The sequence below is a fragment of the Streptopelia decaocto genome, assembly GCF_964273445.1.
Source record: "Streptopelia decaocto genome assembly, chromosome: 8".
Lineage (NCBI taxonomy): Eukaryota > Metazoa > Chordata > Aves > Columbiformes > Columbidae > Streptopelia > Streptopelia decaocto.
The window spans coordinates 22,112,918-22,138,971 of NC_138662.1; the positions used below are offsets into that span (position 1 = coordinate 22,112,918).

At 54.3% G+C, this 26,054-nt stretch overlaps 1 protein-coding gene across 7 annotated transcripts in view; it reads right to left on the reverse strand.

Moving 5' to 3' along the window:
• The window catches only part of TMCC1 (transmembrane and coiled-coil domain family 1), a 74,365-nt gene that overhangs the window by 43,010 nt on the left and 5,301 nt on the right, over positions 1–26,054 (reverse strand). For 4 of the 7 annotated variants that reach the window (XM_082060497.1, XM_082060496.1, XM_082060494.1 and 1 more), the window contains exons 3-4: positions 17,854–17,910; positions 14,095–14,806 (exon numbers count right to left, since the gene is read on the reverse strand). In XM_082060497.1, the coding sequence (XP_081916623.1) occupies positions 14,095–14,640 (546 nt within the window). In that variant the 5' untranslated portion in view covers positions 14,641–14,806; positions 17,854–17,910. Of the gene's footprint in view, positions 1–3,056; positions 3,194–14,094; positions 14,807–17,853; positions 17,911–26,054 lie in introns of those variants that run through there. The other 3 variants (XM_082060500.1, XM_082060495.1, XM_082060503.1) reach the window with 3 other exon arrangements.

Here is a 26,054-nt window from a genome sequence, read left to right on the forward strand (position 1 = left end):
CGTCCTGTCCTGTCCAGCCCCGTCCTGTCCCATCCTGCCCCGTCCTGTCCTGTCCAGCCCCGTCCTGCCCCGTCCTGTCCTGTCCAGCCCCGTCCTGTCCTGTCCAGCCCCGTCCTGTCCTGTCCAGCCCCGTCCTGCCCTGTCCAGCCCCGTCCTGTCCCGTCCTGTCCTGTCCTGCCCCGTCCTGCCCCGTCCTGCCCCGTCCTGTCCTGTCCAGCCCCGTCCTGCCCCCGTCCTGTCCTGTCCTGCCCGTCCTGCCCCGTCCTGTCCTGTCCAGCCCCGTCCTGTCCCGTCCTGCCCTGTCCTGCCCGTCCTGCCCCGTCCTGCCCGTCCTGCCCCGTCCTGTCCTGTCCTGCCCCGTCCTGCCCCCGTCCTGCCCCGTCCTGTCCCGTCCTGCCCTGTCCAGCCCCGTCCTGCCCCGTCCTGTCCTGTCCAGCCCCGTCCTGCCCCGTCCTGCCCCGTCCTGCCCCGTCCTGTCCTGTCCAGCCCCGTCCTGTCCTGTCCAGCCCCGTCCTGCCCCCGTCCTGCCCCGTCCTGTCCTGTCCAGCCCCGTCCTGCCCCGTCCTGCCCCGTCCTGCCCCGTCCTGTCCTGTCCAGCCCCGTCCTGTCCTGTCCAGCCCCGTCCTGCCCCCGTCCTGCCCCGTCCAGCCCCGTCCTGTCCTGTCCTGCCCGTCCTGCCCGTCCTGCCCCGTCCAGCCCCGTCCTGTCCCGTCCTGCCCCGTCCTGCCCCGTCCTGCCCCGTCCTGCCCGTCCTGTCCCGTCCTGCCCGTCCTGTCCCGTCCTGCCCCGTCCTGTCCTGTCCAGCCCCGTCCTGTCCTGTCCAGCCCCGTCCTGTTCTGTCCTGCCCCGTCCTGTCCTGTCCAGCCCCGTCCTGTTCTGTCCTGCCCCGTCCTGTCCTGTCCCCGTCCTGTCCCATCCTGCCCCGTCCTGTCCGTCCTGTCCCCGTCCTGCCCCATTGTGCCCCGTCCTGCCCCCGTCCTGCCCCGTCCTGCCCCATTGTGCCCCGTCCTGCCCCGTCCTGTCCCCGTCCTGCCCCGTCCTGCCCCATTGTGCCCCGTCCTGCCCCGTCCTGTCCGTCCTGTCCCCGTCCTGCCCCGTCCTGCCCCATTGTGCCCCGTCCTGTCCCCATCCTGCCTTCTCCTGGTTTGACACGCGCTGCTGGCAGCGCTTTTCAGCTCGTAGCTCTCAAATCTGCACAGTCACATCCTACCTGGAGCCTCCACCATGAAATATGGTCAGAAATTGGAACTGTGACCTTGCGGCTGCCATTTACGACGTCCTGTTTCACCCAAGAACTGGGGACCTCCGGGAGCTGGTGCTCCAGGTCCTACAGACATTTGCATAGGTCAGCAACCACGAATCACGATTTTTGCACCAGAAATATTAATAAAGTGCTGCTTTATTTTATATAGCCTGGCAGTAACTACATTTTGGCCGATAAGTGGTACGTCTGTTCTACAGTGTCCCTGGAGCAGAGCACAGGCTGCTCTGTGACACGCTTGCTGCACGGTCACAGGGACCCCCAGCCCGGGCTGCAGAGCCGGGGCTGAAGTGCCCATCCCGCACCCAAACCCACGTACGCACAACCTGCTTTCACTGCTCCTTCGCGCAGCTGCGCTTGCTGTTTTGGTAAATACAGACCAGGCTCTCATTTCTTCCTGCAGTTCATCATACTGTACAAGTTGGGCACCTCTTACAGTTAAAATAAAAAAGTCAAAAAGCTGTCAGGGTTAGACAATTGTTGAAAGCAGGCTTGACACAAACAGAGCTAATTCAGCACAAGACACAATTGTGTCAGACAACACAAAAATAGAGAAACAGCCAGAAAAACAAATGGGAAACAGTTCTCCCATAGTACAATATCAGTGTAAACGTTTTTCCCGATCGCCAGGCCTGCCTTGATAAACGAGAATTCCGATGGAGCTACCCAAAGGAGCCCATTTCCAGCCACCCAGCTGCCCCGTACGAACGCAGCTCCGACAGGGAGTTCATCACCAACTAGATCAAGTCTCTGTCGAGGGGAAGAGGAAACTCTGGAGAGCCTGTGGCATCTTCTGCTCCCGACACAGAACAAGGCAACTGCTAACAGACCCCAGCTTCACTTTTTCACACTCCCCAAAAATGGCCACATCCGTTTCTTTAAGATGGGGAGATACCCAAACCATCACAAATAAATAAGAAAGATACCAGCTTATTGCAAAGCCATAGCTTTTCCCAGGACAGTCTACAGGATGTGAATTCTGACCTATTTTAAATGCTGGTAACAGCATTTTTAGATTCTGATGAATGCATTTTAAACCCTTTACAAACACACCGACAGGGCAGGGGACAGGAGCTTAAAGGTGAAAATTCAGGTTGTCATTGAGCGTCCGGCTAACACCACAGCTCCCGCGGCCAGCCGGTGCCCGGCGGGAGCGGCACCGGGGCCTCACCTGCGCGGCACCGCGCGCCGGCTCTCTTCACCGGCTCATTTCCTCCCAATGCCTGTCGAACCGCACGCATTGGATTGGTTCAGTGACAGAACTGCAAGGCTACATCAATTAACCATTCTCTCCTCTAAAGCAACTTCCTGAAATAAATGAGAACACTTGTAATTATTAAACGGCAAAACCTGTTCACAGCACTCCTTTGTTCTGAAGTGCTGCATTAGCAGCAAGCGCTGCAGAGCACTTCAAAGCCGGGAGGACAAGCTCTCCTCCGGCTTGTGCAGGTGTGTCGCTGGGACAATTCATGCTCCTGACTCCTAAAGACATTCCAGCCGGGATAAAGCACACGTTTAATAACCATCCCAGCCAGCCACCCCGAACACCCGTGTATCGGCAGAGCTGCCTGTTATGTTCCCCTTTTCACACAACCCCCTTCTTTCAGTCCTGAGACTAAACGGGGTCAGGAAACCGCAACCTCCCCACAAACCTGCACAATTGCAGGGTGAGCGGAACAAAACCCGTACCTGCCAGCGCCGAGCGCCGAAACCCGGCAGCGAGCAGAACCCTTTGTGTCTCCTCGGCAAGAACAAAAGACGGAGCCGCCCCCCGCGCAGCCCGGCCCGGACCCACCTTGGAGAGCTGCCGGCGGAGGCTGAAGCGCTGGACCATGGTGCGCGGCCCCGCGGGGCTGGCGCTGCGGGCAGGGACCGCAGCCCGGCCCTCCCGCGCTGGAACCCGACACTCGGCCGGGCCGGGCCGCCCGGGGCGGGGCGGGAGGGAAGGGGAGGGCCGGGCTGGGCCGCGGCGGGGGGCGGGCACCGGCACCCAGCCCCGCCCGGCCCGGGGAACGGGAGCGCTGCCCGCGCCGCGGCACAGCCGGGCCCGCCCGGCGGAGCGGGGAGCGCCGGGGAGCGCCGGGGAGCGCCGGGGGGCGCCGGGGGGCGCCGGGGAGCGCCGGGGAGCGCCGGGGAGCGCCGGGGGGCGCCAGGGGGCGCCGGGGGGCGCAGGGGAGCGCCGGGGAGCGCCGGGGAGCGCCGGGGGGCGCCGGGGCGGGGGCCGCTCCCCGGCAGCCGCGGGGCTCCGCGCCGCCCGCCCCAGCCGGCCCCGCCGCTCCCGGGACATGCGGAGCGGGGGCCGTGGGGGCTGCGCCGGCCCCCGGCCCCTCTGCGGGTACAGCAGGACCCGGGGGGGCGGAACAAGCACCGGGGCTGGGTGCCCCTCGGCTCCGCATGCCGGCCCCAGTCCCTCTGCGGGCACAGCAGGACCCGGGGGGGCGGAACAAGCACCTTTTTAAAAGGTATACAAGCCATCGTACCTAAATCCAGATCTAAGGCACGTGCAATCCAGAGTAAGACACCTGAAAACCGATGGAGATTATCTACACTTCTGTTTGAGCAAAGCGAGGAGGCTGGTTCAAAGCATTGTCCTGAGTTCAGCAAACAGGAAACCTGGCGAACGCCAGCTCTTTCAACTCCAGCAAAATGTCACTTTCATGGCTGACTTGCAGGTGTATTTGTTCTGGAGGCAGATGATCTGTGTGTCTCTCACTCCCTGTTTATCTTTACACACAAGGTTCAACAGCAAGTTGGAGTTTCATGCTCAGGCGATTCACGTCTGGTGAGCACCCGGCCAGCCCGGTCCTGCTGGCCTGGAAGACAACGAGGTGTGAAGAGCCGGGCTGGCGCTGCCGAGCGGGGAGCGCAGGCGCGGTCCTGGACACCGCAGGGAGAAAGACATTTCCAAGCGGCACTATCACGCTCTCCCAGCCAGTTCTTCTCGCTCACACCACTGGTGCCTCTGCACAAAGTGCAGTTCCCCACCCTGCCCGATACAGCCCGTGCGCCGTACCCCGCAGAGACTGTGTTCCCAGTGCCACCGCTCTGCCGCTGCTCCTTTCCAGTGCCATCGCTCTGCCGCTGCTCCTTTCCAGTGCCATCGCTCTGCCGCTGCTCCATTTCCAGTGCTGCCGCTGCTCCATTTCCAGTGCCACCGCTCTGCAGCTGCTCCATTTCCAGTGCCACCGCTCTGCAGCTGCTCCATTTCCAGTGCCACCGCTCTGCAGCTGCTCCATTTCCAGTGCCACCAGTCTGCCGCTGCTCCATTTCCAGTGCCACCATCCAGTGCCGCTGCTCCATTTCCAGTGCCACCGCTGCTCCATTTCCAGTGCCACCATCCAGTGCCAGCAGTCTGCCACTGCTCCATTTCCAGTGCCGCCGCTGCTCCATTTCCAGTGCCGCCGCCCAGTGCCGCCGCTCTGCCGCTGCCCGCCTGCTGCAGCGTGCAGGGTACCCACGCGCGCTTCCCCCCAGGCTTTGGGGTTTGTGTCGTTTGACAGTCCTTAACGACAAACGCCCCAGCCGCGCTGCCCGAGCTGGGCCGCTGACGGGAGCCAGGCTCTGCAGAGCATGCGAGATGCACCGTGCCCGCCTTCTGCCCAGCGCCTGCAATATCGGCCAGACGCTCTGGAGTTGTTTCAGTGCTAGACCGACACTTTAACAGGATGGATAAATACTTCAGTTCCAGTTTTTCAAAAGCAATTACTCAAAATGAAAAGAAACCACAGCTCGGTTAATTTGAAATGCTGTTCAGAAATTAATGTCAAAGTTACAGGCATGCTTTGCCCATAGCATGTAGACAAATATTTTTCACTATGGAAAACGCAGTAATTCGTTCATATGAATATCAAAACTCTTCCTCTACTTGATTGCTTCTACATTCCTTTTTATGCATCACAGTTTTAAAACCACATGAACTACTCCTCCTTGTATCTGTGTTGACTTGGGACGTGCAAAGACGACATGTCACAGCGTGGATGACGGTGGCGGATGGCAGAGATTAAGCTAACCACCTGCCACGAGAGATTTCATATTGCAAGTCCAATTAAACAAAAGCTTCCTGTTCAAACAGCATTCTGCTCATCTGCTCCAACCGTGTACAACAGCAGCAGCTACCCAGTGCCAACTGCACGACCCGATTTACCAGTAAAACTTAAACCTTCCATAGGCTGTCATCGCACAACCAGAACGAACGCGGGACGGGTGAGAGGCGGCTGGGCCGGCGGGAGCACCCGCAGAGCCCCCCGACGCGGCGCTGCCGCGGCTCCGTCCCGCCGCCCACCGCGCCTCGCCCAGCGCCAACCCCGGCGCTCGCACCAGCCGCAGGGAAGCTGCTGCGACAAACGGGCGGGTACTTTCAGCCTTAAAAAGGCAAACAAAACCAATGCATTAGGCAGTGAGTTACTGTGCTTCCTTTTACACATTGGACACATCCTGAAACTTTAAAGCAGCAGGAAACTTAAAAAGATTTGATATTGCAAAAAAAAAATAAAATAAAAGAATGTATGACTGCATGGGTGCTGCAGACTGAGTCCAAGCAGAGGCGACATGCGACGCGCACACACCGCCGGGTGTCAGACGTGCCGCGCAGCGCTCAGCCCTGGCGGCGGCTCAGCGTGGGACGCTGCAGCCACCGCGCCCTGCGGGACCCCCCCGAGAGCACTGCGCGTCTTCTGGGCACAGAGCGGGAAACGACAGGAACGCACCAGATTCCCACCCAGAAAGCAGCAGGCCCTGCACGCCCGCAAGAACACCGGAGACTGCTCCCCCGAGCGGAACAGAACACAGCACCTGAGCAGCGCACGTACCGAGCTCCCCGGGCACCTGCGCTGCCGAGGGGCCCTGGACTTCACCGTGTCACGCTCAACACTGAACACGTACCCTACACCGCAAAGCAGGTTCCAGCTGCCTCAGAGCAGCTGCTCGAGTCAGGAAATGTCCTGGTTTGATGCTGAACCTCCAAAATTACATGTTTTTGTTTCCTTTCTGCTAATTTATCCATGCACTACTAAATGACTGAGGCCTCATGTACTTGAATGTTTGTCTGCGTGCTCAGTGTTCATTCTGAAAACTTACACATCCTGTACAATCTTCACAATACAACTCGAACAGACACAATTGCAACACGAATGCAAAAGGGAGGGCTCCTTTTTGCATTACGTTTGAATGGCTGTAGCACCAATCCCTTCAGTACACGGACCTGCCTACCTAGGAAAACAGAGCCACTCGAATCTGTGAGCAAATCTCCTGGATCCAGAAACAGCTGCAGCGGAGCTCTGACTCCGCACCACGCCCCGGCTGGATCACCCAGCCCTGCGCCCCAGCGCTCCCCTCGGGCCTCGCTGCCAGCGGGGAGCAAGCCCTGGGGCAAACGGCCAAAAGGCGCCACGGCGCGTTCCAGCCACCGCTAACGAAGGGCCCCGACCCCGCGGTGGCCGTGGTGTCACCAGCGGCCAGCACCGCCTCCATGCACAGTCACCCTGGCATGCGCTGCAAAGTCCACTTCTCTGCCACGCACGTTTGCACAGCCTTGTAGAACAATGAAGGTGACTTAGGCCAGAATATTTGCCTTGTTAAGGAAAAATGGTTTTAGCCTATTTTTAAAGTCATGAAATTACTCGGAGGCTAGAGATACGGGAGACATTTGTGGCTGGGCCATGAAAGGTTGTGAGAAGGGTCAGTGCAGCTCTCTAAATAGAATTGGGATGGGAAAGTTGCAAAAAGATCCAACAGAGGTGTTTATTTTATATCCGCCATCCAAAAGGAACATCTATAGATGCTTAGTTCAGCACTGAAAACCCCAGCTGTGATACAAGAGCATTATTTGGCAGCATTCTGCCGTGTCAGCGGTAACTCAGGTTTCAAAATGCAGAAATGAGTTCCACAGAGACAAAGCATTCCCTGCCAGGACCTGGACTCCTTTTCAAAACGCTCACTTTCCCCAGACATGCGGGGAAAGTACATTACCCAGTTACCGGGCCTCAGTTTTATATTGACCACGTGGGGCCAAGGGGACACCGATGGGAATGAGACGCTAGACGAACCTCCCGGTGCTGGCGGAGCACGCACCAGCTGCTCGGGGATTCTGCATCCAGCAGCTGCACCGTCCTCCTTCCGAACTGGGTCAGCGCTGCTCGTTCTGCACTCTGACTGTATTCAGCAGCCTGTGCACACCTTCTGTTCCTCCTGCAGGAAATCTGCACCAAAAACAATCTCGCCCTTGTCTCCCGCTCTTTTTTGTGTGTTCAAAGATACACTCAGGATTTGTGTGTGTCCTTTGGGAGCCCGGTGACCAGTGGGACAGCTCGTGAAGGGAACACAGCGGAACAGTCAGCACTGCGCGCGGCCGGTCGAACGCGGCGCTGAGCAAGGGCGGGCGGGGAGAGCCGCTCCGTCCCGCCGGGTATCCGCGGCACCCGCGCCGTCCTGCTTCCTCGCTGTCTGACCCGGGCACGGCCGGCGCTGGGTGACCACCCTCCCTCCTCAGGGCTGGACGCCCGAGCCCCCAGGAGCCCCCGGGGCAGCAGGGCGCAGCTCCCTGTGACACCCACGTCTGCTCCCCACCGTGGCTCCGAGTGCGGGCAGACAGACACCGATCAGGAGAGGAGCCAGCCGGCTGAAATTCCACCGCACACCGAGATGGAACGCGCAGATTAGCAAAACTGATGAGAGCAGCATTCTCCTGCGCCTCTGTAGCAGAGGCCTCGCATGCAGCATTTCCCAGCTGATTGCTATGATCTGCACAGGGCTGTTATAATCATCTGCTTAGTTTAACACCGAAATAGTCAATTTTTTGTAGCAGCACGTCTGTGTTAAAGAAAGATGATGCAACTGCAGCTTGTGCAAGAGATGCGCTCTCCCCGAGCTCACACGGTGCCAGCGCTTGCAGCAGCTCGGCTCTGCTGGCGAGCGCAGCCAGAGCAGCGTCTGAGCAGCCGCGCGGCCCGCGGGGCGGCGGAACGGAGATCCCCTCGGCGCTGCCGGCACGAGTCACCGACGGCTCAGCACAGCGAGCCCGTCACCAGTAACAGCGCGTTCCACGGGCGAGGGGATGGCGCGAGCAGCGCTGCCCGCCAGCCCTCGGTCACACCGCTGGCGTGATCAGGCCATGCGGGAACAGCCCCGCTCTGCGCCCAGCTGCTGGTGCTGCTGGGAGCGCGTGGATCGGGCCGTGCGGGAACAGCCCCGCTCTGCGCCCAGCTGCCGGTGCTGCTGGGAGCGCGTGGATCGGGCCGTGCGGGAACAGCCCCGCTCTGCGCCCAGCTGCCGGTGCTGCTGGGAGCGCGTGGATCGGCTGTGCGGGAACAGCCCCGCTCTGCGCCCAGCTGCCGGTGCTGCTGGGAGCGCGTGGATCGGCTGTGCGGGAACAGCCCCGCTCTGCGCCCAGCTGCTGGTGCTGCTGGGAGCGCGTGGATCGGGCCGTGCGGGAACAGCCCCGCTCTGCGCCCAGCTGCCGGTGCTGCTGGGAGCGCGTGGATCGGCTGTGCGGGAACAGCCCCGCTCTGCGCCCAGCTGCCGGTGCTGCTGGGAGCGCGTGGATCGGCTGTGCGGGAACAGCCCCGCTCTGCGCCCAGCTGCCGGTGCTGCTGGGAGCGCGGCCGCCACGAGGACGCTCGGCAGGGCCACCGGGCTGGGGGGACGCGGGTCCCACACGGCACCCGTGTCTCCTCCCGCCACCGACTGCCACTTCCAACACCCTCCACCAAAACGCTCCTGTAAAAGGTGCCATCCCCCCAAGAAAATCCCAAACAGCGACACAGAAATAACCGAGGTCATAAACAAAGTTACTGACACCGTCCTCCCCTGGTCCAGCCCTTGGCTCTCATGTATAACGTGCATCCTCTGCCCATAAACCAGACTTTGAGCCTAATGCCACTCTGTGCTTCACAAAGGTCACTGTCACCAGCCGGGGAAGAGCGGTGCCTGGTACAGCATGGCCTCGCAGAGCAATTCAACTCCTGAAGGTTAATCTCCGAGCCTGTGAAACAATCCTCAGCCTGCCCCTGGCATATCTCCATCTGCAATTAATCCATTACAGTACATGCCAGTATCTTATCTTGTTGCACGGTGCAAAGATAGCAACCCTATCCCTGTACAAAGCACGAACACGGGGCTGTGCTGCTCCGCTGGACCGCGCTGGCTGCCGCGGCGCGCTCACACGCAGCACAGCGCTGTCCACCCGCCTCTGTTGCTCCAGCTGCCTGCAGCACCGGGTTTATGAAGGAGAATGAACGGCTGTTATCGAGAACGTCCCTGCGCACCAGCCGCCCCGGTCCCGCAGCCCTCGCTGGGGACGCGGGTCACTGCCCGGGCGCAGCGGCTCCGGATCTGTGCTGTTTGAACAGGGCTCAGCTGCAGGCACTACTAGTAAAATCATACCTAGTATTTCCAGAAGGGCTTGTGACTAACCTCATCTATTTATATAACTAATCTTATTTCCAATATAAAACCAGTCTTTGTGGCCAAAGCTACAAAATGTTTTACACAGGATGAGTCATGAAAAAGTCTCAAAAACATCTAACACCTACCTAAGTGGAATGGGAGTACAAACACTGCAGAATGATGTTAGGAAGATCCCCTGTTCGTTTGGGGAATGGGTTAAAGCCCAAGTAATTTTATACATCCAAGTCATACTGTTTATAGCCACAGTAGACCTTCCACATAGTTTTAATGTTAAAAATTCCATCTTCTGTCTTTTCACATGTGGTTGTCCCAGGTGTGTTTTATGGTATTTAGGACAAAAGAATTTGTGCAAAGTGGTTCTGACAAATAAGTTTCTGCTTTAGAAGACTGTATCTGGAGAGAAGCTGTTCGTCCCACAGCTCTGTTACAATCCTGGAAGGGTGGCGCAGCTGAATGTGCCACCTCAGCTACATTAACATGAAGAGTGCAGACCAGTGTGACTGCTTGAAAAGAGCCATTAGAAGTAACTAAGAAAAGTAAGCTTACTGTTAGTAGCTTTTTGATAGTCATGGAGTCAACGTCATCACCAGAAAATACTGAGGAACCTGCAAACTAAAGACTGGAAACTGTCATTGCAGAAGCATACGTCGTCATTTTTCAAAAGGCAGAGTGACAGAGCAGAGATTTAAGCTGTTAACCAGAATCCAAAGAGATTTAAAATACTTATGAAAATTGATGCTCAACACTGCAAACGGGCTGAGTGTTAGAGAAGCTGAGGGCACACAAGTCCCGCCAGGACGCAGAGGGGAAGCGAGGGGTCCCTGGGAAAGCTGCACAACAGCGAACCCTTCCCCATCGCTCCTGGAACCCCGCAGCAAGTGCCAGCCTGGAACGCTGGGACATGCAGGCAACAGCCGCAAATCCGCAGAACAGTTTGATACCATTCACATTCATTCAGGCTGGTCTGTCTTCCTGGTGACACCAGAAGGTGTCAGCCAAGGGCTGCCAGCAGATCCTCAACAGCTCACTGCGCAGAAACCCAGAGGGACGCGCCGCGCAAGTCCAGCTGACATCCGGCCAGTAAAAAAACCCACACCCCAAACACAAGGCCTTGCACATTTGTAATCATGTCTATTTCAATAAGATTTTGTATTTTTTCCATAAAACCCCAAGAATGTCAAAAGGCTTCATTACTCCACTCAGGACCACAGGTAGTTACTGCCTGAAAGTGCCTGAAGTGGTTTTCCTCCGACTAATATTACAGTGAGACATGAGGGTGACACTTGCCTTCATTCTTCACTGCACCCGTTTTCCTGCCAGCAGGGGAGCAGCAGGAGTCCCCCAGAAATCCCCACCCTTCCCGAAGCCACACCAGCTGAGGTGACCCTCAGCACAGCCCCAGGCCTGGCCGGTGTCCCTCGGCGCAGCCCCGGTGTCCCTCGGCGCAGCCCCGGTGTCCCTCGGCGCAGCCCCGGCCTGGCCGGTGTCCCTCGGCGCAGCCCCGGTGTCCCTCGGCGCAGCCCCGGTGTCCCTCGGCGCAGCCCCGGCCTGGCCGGTGTCCCTCGGCGCAGCCCCGGTGTCCCTCGGCGCAGCCCCGGCCTGGCCGGTGTCCCTCGGCGCAGCCCCGGTGTCCCTCGGCGCAGCCCCGGTGTCCCTCGGCGCAGCCCCGGTGTCCCTCGGCGCAGCCCCGGTGTCCCTCGGCGCAGCCCCGGCCTGGCCGCAGAGCACGCCCGGGCGCTGCCGCTGCCCTCATGGCACTCACTGAACCTCATGCCGACACTATTTTGCACCAAACTCCCACTACTTTTGTATCCCTGGATCCTGAACATTGTTCTGTTTGCAGGTAACTCACCACCTCACCAAAAAAAGCTCTGAAAGGACAGTAAATCGAGACCCGCGCGGGCTCAGCCATCGCCAAAGCACCGCGAGCCGATCTCCCGGCTCGGTGGGTGCCTCTACAGGAACAGCTTTATAAAAAGATTTCAATTTAGACTGCTTGAAATACAAGACCAAGTGAAGTATCTCAGTAAGACCTTAATTATTACATTATTTTCCATGCTATGACAATCTCATTTCTCAGTTTCTATAGAAAGCCTGACAACATGCAGTAGGATATTACACATGCAAATGTATGTAAATGAGGTGTTAGAACAAATCCAATCTGTGGTTCTGGGATAATGTTTTTCCCTTCTATTTCAACAACAAACTGAGAGGACAGGGAACAGAACAATACGGTGAACTAAAAATATTGTGTGTGCAGGGGATTATCAAGAATTTACTCCGTTACGCCACAAAGTACTCAATGTCCTCAATTCCCCGGGAGCAGAGCCCCTCAGCACCACCGGAATGAGGCGCAGCCGCTGCTCTTTGTTTTGGACAACCACACAAACAGAAGGTAACGCTTACACCACCAGCCTGTTTACAGGCGAACTTAAAACAGCACCACAGTTCTCCACATTTACCTGAAAGGGACTGACCCGCCTCGGCAAACTCTGAAAGCTGCCCCAGACTTCACCCCGTTCTTCACATGAACTGCTGCTGTAAAGATACAGCTGAGGTTTCACGAAGTTTGTGTTTGCGCAGCAAACTCTACGTGGGATCACCGCAGTACGCAGGTGTCTCCATCGCCTGGGCACGCAGCAGCCGCGGCACCGACCACCTCGGCCCGGCCCAGGGAGCCCAGCGCCCGGCCTGGGGAGCCCAGCGCCCGGCCCGGGGAGCCCAGCGCCCGGCCCGGGGAGCCCAGCGCCCAGCCCGGGGAGCCCAGCGCCCGGCCCGGGGAGCCCAGCGCCTCACAGGGCCCGACCTTGCTTGAGGGGCTTTGCAGAACAAAAATGAAATAAAGACCCTTGTCTCCAAAACTTTGCAGCATCCACACATAAAACATGGGGAGGGGAAAAAAAATACAAACCAAACAAGCAAAAAGCCCTCTTGCGTTAATGATACAACATTTTGGGATTAACTTCTTAAGCTTCCTGGCAGTGTGACTGATACAGACCCCAAGACTACGGCAGATTTCACAGCAATACTGCAGCAGTCCTGCTCTTTCTGGCTCTGTTTGGGGAATGAAGGTGTAAGGTCGCACTGAGCTCCTGAGTAACTGTTCAGCTCCTGTGCCCCTGCGTGGGGCCGGGCTGCCACCAGCTCCCGCCAGGGAAACGGGGTACAGCACCCGGACCTCCAAAACTGCCTCAGAAATGGAAGAGTCCAATTGTGCCACCAAACCCTCCCCCCGCTGCAGACCACCTGCCGAAAGACAAAGGCAGCAGCAGGTAACAGGCAGATGCAACACAATTTCCTTGGCAGTGATCAGGACTAGCATCCCCACCCTGTTTGAGGTCTCGTTCTCCATAGCAGCTGAGATCTGGGCAACTGTGGGTGGTGCCCTCTCAATAAATAATTTCCAAGGGACGCACAAATTCATGGTCCCTTGTGAACCAAACACTTCACTGACAAGTACTACATGAGCTTCAGGACTGCGCTGTCTCCACAGTATCAAACACCAGCAGGATCAGTTCTCTTGCGCCAAGAGCCACGGTCAGACCCTCTTTAAGAACATACAAGTGAGAAATCAGTTTCACAATGCTTCCTATCTTTACCAAAGGCTTTGATCTCCAATGAGCACACCTGTAAAACATTTTAAGAAAATATAGGTTATAGCTAAAGTTAAATCAGAAACCTAGTTTTTCAAAAAAAGGAGTGCTTCAACTGAACTGATGGTAAGATAAACACTACTTGGTATCGTCAATAAGCTGCGATGCATAGGTCTGCAAGAACAGGTCACAGGACAGACTGTCATTCTGGTGAAGGCTTTTCCCCACAGCCCAGACAAAGGAGGAGACGGCGGTGACCCCGCGCCGGCACACGGACCCACCCCGCGCCGGCACACGGACCCACCCCGCGCCGGCACACGGACCCACCCCGCGCCGGCACACGGACCCACCCCGCGCCGGCACACGGACCCACCCCGCGCCGGGCTCAGCCGGGCACCGCGGTTTGGGCGCAGGCTGCAGCGTGTGCCCCAAGCCTCCAACAGCCTGAGACCCACAGCACCACTGGCTCAAACTGGAATTCCTCACTTCTATAAAACACACAATAAAGCAAGCGGAGCAGGAAAAAGCCTTCTACCTCAACGCAAAGTTCTACTGCAGGAACCAGGTAACGGCTCCGGCTCTGCAGGCGCCACCCAGTCACCCATGTGTTCAAAAGGAGCTCGCGTTTCACTGATCAAACGCAGAAAACAAGCCACCTGCCATGTGAGAAAATGACTAACGCATCTTTCAGGCTCTTGCTTCACCACTGAAGAAGCTTTTGAACACAGTAGCATCAGTGTTTACTGAAAGAAACTTGCTGTTAAAAACAAAATTCAAAAGGCTTAAGGAAACATACAAGGAGATGATAAAGACCAAAGATAAATCTGAGTAACTTACTGCTGCTGCTGCGGCCTCCTCTCCACCTACACAGACAGAAGAGGCAATCTCCATCGCGGACAAGCTCGTGGGGGCGTCTGTGGTGGATGACGACCTGGGCCGGGCGGGCTGCGCGTCCTGGGCAGACCTCCTGCCGATCTGCGGGCTGCCCTTGGGCGCGTCCGCCTTGCCGCGCCTGCTGTGCAGGCTGGTCCCGCGCTTCATCTTGGGGGGCACTCTGATCTGCTGGAGGACACGGTTCAGAGCTGTGGGGTGGGTGGAGACACCATCAATGTCAGCGCAGACGCTCTGGCTTTCCAGATCCACGTCAGGCTCCAGATCGGCCTGCGCCTGCTGAACGTCATGCGGAGAAACGGACGACCTCCTGCGCTGGTGCTGGAAAAGGTGCTTCAAGCCTTGACCAATCACATTAATGTTCTCCAAAGCATTATGGGTTATTTTGGATAATTTTTGCTCTGATTCATGTTGTTTTTTGGTCTCTTGATCTTGGGATTTGCCTCCAGGATCAGGGTCATCACACAACTGTTCAGTGCCAGGGGGCTCCATTGACGACACCCAACAGGTTTATTTGACTATTCATATATAAATACGTCCCCTGTCTTTAAAAGGCTTGTGTTTGTTTTAAAAATGCCAAGATTGTCAGCCAATTAGGTGTGCGATTGCTTCAAGAGTGACTACACATGCAGCTGTGCCACGGTGATCTCATGCTTATCTAATGTTAAACAAAAAAGTCATTATTATACATCCATGCAGAAAGCAGTGGGTTAAAGAATCCAATGCGCAAAACATGCCATTAACAAACGGAACGGATCAGTTTTCCGAGCATCCCTGGTGCGGTATTAGTTGCGTCTGGGCTGTGTGCAGCGGCCAAAGCTGAGTGAGACAGGTCGTTCATCGCCTGGGGACGGAGCCCAGCACGGAGGGCACAGGAAAGCGAGACGGGGGAAAACTGTTCAAAAGGGGGAGAAGCAAGGACAAAGCAGTGGGGTTTGGTTTATTAAGAACAAGCCCATAACGCTATCTAATAGAACAGGAGGTTAAACTTCAGAAGAGCATGTTAGTCTCTTTGGCAGAATTTATTTTGTTCCTCGACAAAGATCTGGTATTTTGTGCTTCAAATGCAATGCCTGCTCTGCCTATCTGATTTCCTGTAGAATGCCTAACTTCACAGTATTTAATATATGCAAGAAAACAGAACATTTCCAAATCAGTTATGCATTTCCAAACAGCAAGAAATGGCTTATTATTGCCAGCATCCGCTGATGGCACTGGCAGCGAGATGTGAAACCTGTCTTCAAGCAAAACAGGCAAGTGACATGGTTTCAATTGGCATAGTCTTGTCTGTAGTTCCCCGAGAGAACCAAAATGCCTTTTTAAAGGTAGATTAGGCAGCCCGTGCGCAGGGGAGCAACAGCACACGTGCAGCTCGGCCTCTGGCAGGGGATTCGCAGCTTTGCTGCCCCGGGGGCAGGAGCTGCCGAGCACCCAGGGCCGGGACCGAGGGGAACGGAACGGGCGGGCAGGAGCTGCCGAGCACCCAGGGCCGGGAGCGAGGGGAACGGAACGGAACGGAACGGGCGGGCAGGAGCTGCCGGGCACCCAGGGCAGGGAGCGAGGGGAACGGAACGGAACGGGCGGGCAGGAGCTGCCGAGCACCCAGGGCAGGGAGCGAGGGGAACAGAATGGAACAGGTGGGCAGGAGCTGCCGAGCACCCAGGGCCGGGAGCGAGGGGAACGGAACGGGCGGGCAGGAGCTGCCGAGCACCCAGGGCCGGGAGCGAGGGGAACGGAACGGGCGGGCAGGAGCTGCCGAGCACCCAGGGCCGGGAGCGAGGGGAACGGAACGGAACGGGCGGGCAGGAGCTGCCGAGCACCCAGGGCCGGGAGCGAGGGGAACGGAACGGGCGGGCAGGAGCTGCCGGCGCCACGGGAACGAGGGGAACGAGACGGCGTCTGAACCGGTTTCACACCGGCACCGTGAGATCGTGTGCTCAGAAGCCGATCACTGTTTTCTTGCAGGAGAAAGTTTTGGTCAGGCTTCTACAAATACAGAAACCAGATCTCAGAGGTCTACCTCAATCTTGGCAGAAAGCACCCCGTGCTTTAAAAAAACCCACAACGTTTCATTTGGAATGCAGCGTGTGTTTGGGATTTGAGAGCATTCATTTTTATCTTAAAACAGCTGAAGAAACATAGTGCATTGAGGTTACAACAAGAGCACCCTCAATGCTGTGCATCTGAAACCTGACACAATGGGTTAAACAGATTTTCCAAAACGCTTTCCAAACTGGCATCCAAAAATATCAGAAGAGCTGCCTCACACTCTCCTTTTTCAAATGTCACTGCGATCAGCTGGAGGCAGATGAAACCCAGACTTACAGAGAGCAAAACACTGGAGTCATACCGGATTTCATCTCAGTACTTCAAACATGTTATAAGCATTGAGTCTAAAGATATTGGCCATTTTAATCAATAACACATTAAATGCAAAGTAATAAACCACATCCCAGAAAAACGTATTTACCCATATTCATGCAGAAATTGTGTGGCAGAATGAAAAAAAGGTGCAACCAACCTTTTATTTTTACATACATAATACTTTCTTCAATGACTTCAAGTGACTTTATGACTAGTATTACGCCTTGACTTTTAACCTCACTCTTTCTTACTATTGATTTTTCCTCAGGTAAGAGGTTTCCGGAAAGCTGAGCTGCATGTCCCCACTCAATTTGAGTTTGGAGGATGGGGGGGAGGCAAAACTAGATTTTCCTTTTCACAGACCAGACCAAACGGTTCAGTGAACAAACCTCACTGGCTAAAAAGCAAGAGTCCCAAAATTATCTGGTGTACAAAACACAAACCTAAGAGGTGACCCGTAACTGCCTTTTCCGTGGCAGCTGATGCCCTCAGAACTGCTGCAGCCAGGACCCACACCCGGGATGCCCAGGACGCCCTCCCCAGTGTTTGCTCCATGTCCTGCACACTGTCCATCGGTTCGCTGCTGGCAACGTGTGGAGCTTAAAGAACAGCACTAATTACAGCACTAACTAGAGCTCCACGCCTGACCTGCTGGAAACCACTAACCCGCTGAAACGCGCCCTGAGACCACTTCCAAAGCGGGCTGGGCCCGCCGGCGCCCCGAGACCACTTCCAAAGCGAGCCGGCCCCGCCGGTGCCGGCGCCTCAGCCGGGCCCCCGCAGCCGTGCTGGGCTCCTCCGGACGTCGCTCCTCCGGGAGCCTGTGCCCCCGGCCCGGCGCCACGGACGAGTCTGTCCCGAGCCCGACAAGGGCTCTTCAGCTTGCGTATCTGGCACTAACATCTTAAAACGCTTTCTCTGTCCTAGCATCTACTTTCAGGGGAAAAACTACTTGTAAATGTGAAGAACTGTGAACCAGCAGAATTCATTAGCACATTTATCTGCATTAGTATTCAAGTTTTGTGCTTTTTTTTTTTTCCCCTCACTTATAACAACCTTTATATTCTGTTTGAGGGAGGAAATTGAGTACTTTATAGCATGAAGTTCAAGAACATACATTTCTCATTCATACAAGATTAGACCACATCGGGACAAAATTCACAATTCCATATACTATCACACTGAGCAGATGTTATAACATTATTACATCACAGAACATGCCAATATAGCCCTTCATTTGTGCAATTATTTCACAGTAGCGCTGGGAAACAACACAGTTCAGTAAAGAGAAACTAGCAGACACAGTATTGGCTAAGTGTGAACACATAAAGCAGTACTTGCCTCCATCACGAGCCCTTCAGCATGGCTGACGCACAGCAGGCCCTCCGCTCCACACAACTGCAAAAGAAACGGGGTGTGAGATGCAGCCCTTGCAAACGGGAGGAAAGACACAAACAACAAACTTGTCATTTAAACACAAGTGCCTCTGGAAGCCATTTTAAACCCTTTCAAATAACTGAAGGGATATAAATGTAACCGAAGTTAAAACCGAATCTCACAGAGTTAATCAAGAAGCTCTTTTGAAGGAATGTTTTCTCTGGGGTTTGTGGGCACCAGCACTCACTGGAGGCACCAGCAGACGTCAGGGCTCCAGCACGTGAGGTCACACTGATCCACAGACTTTATCTTCTTCTCCTATTTAGTCCTTCAGATGCTCTGGTTTCTCTGGATTTCACCTGACAGCACGTGAGCACTGTGAGCAGTTTGAAACTTGAGCACCTTTGGGTCCACACCACCGGGAAGGCTCTGTCACCTTGGCTGAACCGCTGCTGCCCAACGGCCACCTCTGCCCAAGGCCAAGGACACCAACCCACCAGTACAGCCAAGGACACCAACCCACCAGCCCAGCCAAGGACACCAACTCACCAGTACAGCCAAGGACACCAACCCACCAGTACAGCCAAGGACACCAACCCCTCCAGTACAGCCAAGGACACCAACCCACCAGTACAGCCAAGGACACCAACCCACCAGCCCAGCCAAGGACACCAACCCACCAGTACAGCCAAGGACACCAACCCCTCCAGCCCAGCCAAGGACACCAATCCCTCCAGTACAGCCAAGGACACCAACCCACCAGTACAGCCAAGGACACCAACCCACCAGCCCAGCACCCACCCCACACCAGACGCGGCCACGGCCTCCACATGGAACACGAGGATGCCCAGGTGAGTCCAGGCTGGGCAGGGGATACCACCAGGACACCAGCCTTGGCTCTCCTGTCCCAGAGCAGGGAACAGTGTTCCAGGGCCCTTCTGATGACCTGTTTCGTGTCTCTGCGACAAGCCCGGGCAAGGGCAGACGCTGGCTAGAAGCCAGCAGAGCATGAGGACAGCTGGGAGCAGGTACCGTGAGCCGGCCCCCAGCCAGACTCGCCGCACTCCAACACAGCTACAGCACCCGACTTCTCAGCGCTGCCTGAAGCCAGCCCGAGCTCCAGCGCACAGCGGCGCTCAGAGCGCTGCGAGACCGCGCACACCGGGGCGCTCGGACTGTTCCAGGACACACCCCCTTCCCACCTCCCAGAAGACAGCAGAGATAAAGAAAGCGTTAATCACTAACTGCAGTGGGATGCTAGAATGTGAATAACGTCATGACAGTAAATGTGAAGAATTTAGAAATAATGAATGAAAGCACTTTTGAAAGAGATCTTGACACAGAAGAAACGACATTTCTGCAGTAGCATGAGTGGAGAACTGGGCACCAGGCGTGACGTGCTGTTCACTTGAGGTGCCACTAACATAACTTCATAGCCGTTTTAGTTGTCTTTTTTCTTTTTAATGTTAATGTTATTTTTTATTAATAAGGACTCTAAGAGCTTCTGCCAGAGAGATCTCCACAGATTTGAGCCACAGCACCACAGGACACTGCAGGTCAACAGGTGCTTCTGACTCCAATTAATTCCACGAGAGGTCACGAAAAGCCCCTGGACGTTCTTCCTGTGAATCACAGCCTCCACTGACATACAAGCCGGATCTCCCATGTTCTGTCAGAAGCTCCATTTTCCTCCATTTCTTCTCTGAAAAGCTACTGCAGTGGGCTAATCAGAATTCCTTTGCTGTCCTGTACTTACAAAGGAACACACACAATCTTAGCTTTTCTTTATTTTCATACCTAATGGCTCTATTGCAGAGCCATTTACTGAGCATGAATGCTACATATATATCAGAGAGAACTTGGGGGGGCAGAAATAAAGCAAGTACTGCTGGTGCTGGTTTGCTCCAGACAGCTGGACTGTCTATAGTGTGGAAAGGTTTCTTCCCACTGTTTCACTTTTTCTTCATCAAATACTTCATAAAATGAAAATTTCAAAAAATCGTTCAAGTATCTGAGACCAAGACCAGAAGTCTGAAAAGACTTGGGCCCATTAGATTTTAGTTAAACTTTATTCAAGTAAAAGTTGACTCTAAAAGCATCAGTTTAATGAATTCCCTTCCCAATCACAGTTATTTGTAAATAAAATGAACTCTGAGGTTATCACTGAAACAGCTCAGAGCTGATTCATCTGCAACTGGAGTCCCTGTTACAGACAAAACCAGGATAGAAACGCAGAAACAGGAAAGAAAAATCATTTTCAACAAACCAGAAAATATCCTGTCTTTTTATATAATATATTATATTATTTATGCTGTGTTTGAACCCCTTGAACCCGTAACATCACTGCGGAAGTCAGTCAGCTCCCCAAGGAACCCCCACATTTGCTTCCCTCCATCACTGGGTCAGTTCGAAGCTCGTCACAGAGCTCTGTCCTCGGCAGGGACCTTGGGCAGGAGACGCTTCCCGCTCCTCCCGCCCGGCCAAAGAAAAACATGTTTCAGAATGATTTTTATTAAGAAACAGCCCACCTTAGTTGAGAAATCCCAGGTTGCTTTCAAAAGCTCATTCCAAAGTGGATTCTGTATTGAAGCGAATAGTTTAGCAAGAAAGACTGGAGGGGCAACACTGGAAAACCACGTGTTGTGGGAACCGGGAGCCTGAGCAAGCGGGTTCTGTGCACAGGAGTGAGGTATTGCCAAAGCACCCTCGCTGGGCAGCAACAGCGGAGCCAGCAGGAGGGAGAGCTCGGGCGTCCGCAGCCCGTCCTGCCAGGAGGAGGAACTCAAGAAACCGGAACGGGCGGCAAGTTCAAGGGGCTGCGGTTTGGAACACCTTCAAAGAGGAAGACAACAGTAACAAACAACGTGAGGCAAAGGAACAACTGGACAGTGGCACAGCCACCCCTGCCCAATACCGGGAACAGCAGGTACATCTAGCTATGATGACAGAACAATTTCTAAAAAGTCAGAGTGGAGGACTGGTGCAAGAATGGAAGAAAAGGGCATGCAAGAAACAATTAAATGCAAAGAACATGGGTTGTATGTCAAAAGACAGTGGGAAAAGACCAGAAAACTATATTATTTTTAATAGAAAAGATACCTGTAGTTTTTAAGACATAATTCTTCCTCCTCCTTCTCCAAAATTCACCCAAGAAAAGATTTCCTGGAATTCTAGTGAATCCAAAAGAAAACACAGGGATAGAAGATACGTATAAAGGCTCTCACCTGGCCACATGCCTGACCCCGCCAGCACCGTGTGCAAGAGCAGAGTCCGGCTGAAAGAGCCAACCGGAACACGAGAGCACACGGAACCCGCACAGGAAACCGTGCGCCCGAGAGGGGACAAACCAGCTCCGAGCCTGCGTGCAGCAGGGCAAGCCCTGGGGACGTGCCGCACTCCAGCCCAGAGCCAGGCACTCCGATGAACGAGCAGCAAGCGGCAGCCCCGCGGAATAACTGAGTTAACGCACGGTGCTCCGGGTACGGAGCTCACCCCATTCGCGGCGAGGAGGGACGGACCAGCGGAGAGAAACCGCCACTTCAACAGCACAGGGGACGCTGGGCAAAGCAAGAGACCTACTGCCTATTCTTTAAGCCAACTGTACGGTGTTACAGGACAAAACCAACATAGCAGGATAACAATAGCTTTTACTGATTTCTGCTTAATGATGTCCCCAAACCCTCAAGCCATTCCCAACATCATCCTGCAGTGATGAAGGAAGCAGGGGAACGATGCCATGTCTGCCCCCTTGCGTCCCCTCTGGTGCCACGGATCAACAGGACACATCCGGCTGCAGGACAGACAGCCGGGACCCCCGGCCCACGCAGCTCTGCCAGGCCCGTTAGGTCCTGAGCCGGGCTCTGTGCCTGAGCTCGCCCTGCACCCACAACATGAGCAACCGACCAGCAGCAAGGGGACAAACACCGAGAGCAACGCCAGCAGAGGCGCTTCAGTAAAACACCTTAGAACGGAGCAAACGCTCCATTCCTTCAAAGGCAATATGTACCAGTTCAAGAATAACTCAGAATGCCAAGCTGCTGAATTTTATAAAGGTACCCAACTGTATTCTTTTTGTAAAAGGATTATTTAAGTCAACTGACACATGTACTATAAATCAAATCTTCATTTAACAGTCCCACAACTTACACAATAAACCACCAGTCATTTGCATGAATACCGAAGAACAGAAAAACCTGCCCCGGCACACTGTTAATGAAGTGAGAGGCGGGCAGAGTCTTTACGTATCGATTCCACGGTCATCCCCAAGAGCAACTTAAGATTTGTAAGATATTCAGGGACAAAAAGGTCACTATACCCGCACAAAACACAGGACATACAGCCTCTCCCCAGAACCCTCACAAGTCTAAACCAGCAGCACACAGTCCATGGGCTGGGCTGTGAGACCCCTGAGCTCACCCCAAGGCCCAAGGACTGTCCTCTCTGGAGCGGTGGGACAGAGGGACCGTCACCTTTTCCCAGGCCTCCCCGTGCACGTAAACCAACAGTCATTCTGAAGGGGTCAGCAGCAGACACGCCTTGGCACACCGAGACGTATTCACCGTTTCTGCCGCTGCCTCCATTAGCGGCTCACGTGCTCGTCCAGTGCAGGGGCAGCATGTTCACAGACATACCAGAAGGTGATTTAACATCAGCGTCTTCTCAGACCCACATCCTGTTGAAACAGTTCCTTCCTATAATTTTAAATTTAATACTGCTGACCAACAAAACTAATGCACACAGTTCCTGAAAGCTCAAATGAACAAGATAAAATTGCATTCAAGTCACAGATGAGCAGATACCAAACGTACTCTTACCAAGCAACAGATCCCTTTCTCCTCCCAATCACTTTATAAGCAACATCTTCCTGAATACGCCCATATCAGAATCAAGCATCTTCAAAATCACCCATGGACAACCTCTACATTCCTGCTGTCCTACAAGAAGTACTGCTCACTGGCTGCTGTGAAATTAAAGGCCAGTGGCTCTTCTGCACAGTTACAAGTTCACAGTAAGGACCACAGACACAAATGTCAAAGACTAGGTAATTCTCCATATTTATTAGGAAATTGCGGTGGCTTAAAGTTGAGTGACTGGTTTTCAGAAATGTTTCTTCTGCTTTGCAGTACAACCAATTGCCACTGAAATCGCTTCCATCCCCCTCTGAACATTCCAGTATCTCGATGTCTCTGCTGGTGTCCAAATCAAAGCTATGACGTAGAGGTCAAGACTTCTCCAGAACTGAGAACCACGCAGAGGAACCGTTACAGAATCATTCAGGTTTTGGGACCTGCTATAAACATCGCGCGAAACCCAAAGCAAACACCTTCAGCACCTCTCTGCGGCAGGGACACCCGCAGCAGACGTGGCTGGTTCACCAGCGCGGTTCAGAGCGGCCACGGGGGATTCTCCTCCACGCGCAGGAGCCCAGCGGAACCTGTTCAGAGTCAGGCAGCAACCGTTACAAGCTGCCTTCTAACAACAAATGAATTCCAGACGCGAAAAGGAGCGACTCAGTTTCTTTTAGCTTCTCCCTCTTTAAAGAAATCTTTCACTGGAACACATTCAATTCCTTGAATTCCTCAAATGTTTCTGCAGTCAGTTTCACTCCTACTATCTACTTTTGCTATTAACATTTGCATCATCTGGATCAGATTCTCCAGCCTCCGGAAAACGCAGCATTACCAGGCCATGCCCAACGCTTCGGCAGGAGCTTCTCGGGAGAGGAAGGGCCCAGGAAAGAGAGCAAAGCTGCGCCCGGCCCGGCCGCAGGAGCCGCGCGGTGTCGGAGCTGGCGCCAAGGCAGGAGCCCTGCCGGGACAGGCGTTCTCACGGCGCTGCCACGGGAAGCCAACGGTTACTCTGCAGCTGTTTCAGGCGCTACGGGGAGACTTCTAAACGTGCTAGTCAGTTAAACAAAACAGAAAAAAGAGAGAAGAAAGAAGAGCTCACCCCTCATTTTAACTCCTAGCAGATTCATCTGTGACAGTGACAGCACGGGAGCTGGCAAGTACAGCACCTCTTGTTCTGCAGGAAAGGTTTATTCCAGGCTTGGAGTTGTAAGAGGGTTAAAGCAATTTAAATTAGCAGGCTTGTAAAGACAGATACCATCTACCACCAACCCACGCTACGTGCAACTTTAACGTGTGCTTTTAGCCCTGAATTTTGGAAAGTATCATGTTTACAATGACTCGTGAAAGAAGAAAGTAGAACTAACCTGGCAGAGGGGGGTAAAATACTCCCCCTGATGACTCAAAACCAGTGTTAATTCTCTGATCTTGCAGAAGCTTTGACTCAACCTACTGAGACTAAAAGACAGATCAAGTTTTCGCTCAGCTCAGCAAAATCACAATGCTTTTCCCATTGATTCCAGTGCTCTTGGTATCAGGCATATGAAAGCCTACCACTGATATTTAGTACCAAATGACTTAAAAAGTACATGTTTCACTTAAAACTCAAACCATATTTAGTCCCCAAAATGCAGAAAAGTCTACTAATCCAAAACACTGATGACCATCCCCCTACCGTGACCCAGACCTTCCACACGCCTGCTCCAAACATCGTACCGGAGCCCTCCCTACAGACGCCAAACCTGGACTCCCAACAAACCAACCACCTCCCATGCCACTGTCTCCTCCAGGCTGTTGAGGGCTCCTCAAGAGCTCTGCTCTCTGAAGACCGTTGCAAAAACCTGCCTGCAGGCTGCAAAACATGACAGCTCGTTGCATTAGCATTGCTTAAAACGTGGTGCAAAACAGGCAAGATAGATAAATTCTGATCAGAAGAGGACTCACAACAAACTGATGGCTCACATGGCTCTACCACTTCCAAACTGCCTTTCATATTCATGAAAATAGAGTTTCATCCCCGCTCTTCAGAAGAAAGTTGCCCTTCCTGATCTTTATTCAAGTGAGCTAGTCCAGGGAGCTTTTAATTAAGTGTAACCCTTTAGAGAGTATAACAGTAATGGCGTTAATCTGGGGCTGGTTTGTTTAAATTACTCTTGTTTTCTAACTAAGCATTAGCAAGTCCCTCCCTGCAGTGCTACAAACAAGATGTTCAGTTTGCCCATTAAATGGTGGTTCAGCCAACACCTGACAGAGCCTGGGAGGACCTACCGGCCAAAGCCCACCCGCGCACACCTCCGCACCCACGCTCCCTCCCGCGGGCCTGCCAGCCGCTGCCACCACAGGGAGGACACAGGCACGGTGTGTCTGAACAGCCGCCACTCCGGGCCTGGGGCAGCTCAAGCACAGCTCGAGACAAGGAACAGCACAGCCCAGACCGCGTGTCCCTGCCAGGCAGAAGCAGAGGAACGAGCCCTCGTGCCCGAGGCACGCAGCCGCCCCGGGGCACACGGCCAGGCTGCCAGCGCCCGCTCCAGCGCCCGCTCCAGCGCCCCAACCTCGCGGCAGCGCCCGGCCCTCCCCGCGTCCCTCACTGAACAGCAGCGCCCACATCCCGAGCACACCAAGCTTCATTTTAGTGCTTGTGCACGAATATGGGACCTTTTTAATGCAAGTTTTGATAGACCAGACGTATGATCACTGTTGCACATTTAATCACCTTTCTCAGCAGAGACATAATGAATATTTCACTGCAAGGTGAGATACATTCAGCTTTAGCTGACTAGTCTTCAGAAGGCTTTTCAAAGAAATGAAGGCTTCCACTCTTGGGACTGAGGCAATAACAGCACTGATGCCCATCTATGGTCCTTTTCTTCTAATAGATCTAATTGTGCCTTTTCAGGGACAACTCACACAAATTGCACAAACAGTGCAGCTAAGCAGCTGTACACACAAATCTGCCAGTTCTTCAATATCCACCTCCACATCCAACTGCACACAGACAGCAGTTAACTCCATGATTTCCACAGGAAGAAACTGGCCAAGCTAGCAGGCATACGTTTAAAGCCTCAGCCAAAATCAGAACGATTCCTCCCACATTCATGGCAGAATACACATGAAGAAAAATCCACAAAATTTCTGCTCTAAGCAGCACAAAAAGGGAGCAGATTTGTTTGAAATAAGGCTGAAGTTTCCCTACCCCCAAGGAGATGCAGACTTATAACCACAGCCCAAGCCAATCCCATGGTAATGCTCCTTACAGGCTCGTTGTCCCTGGCGTCCACCAGAACTCCCAGGTCGCGTTCTGCAGACCTGCTTTCC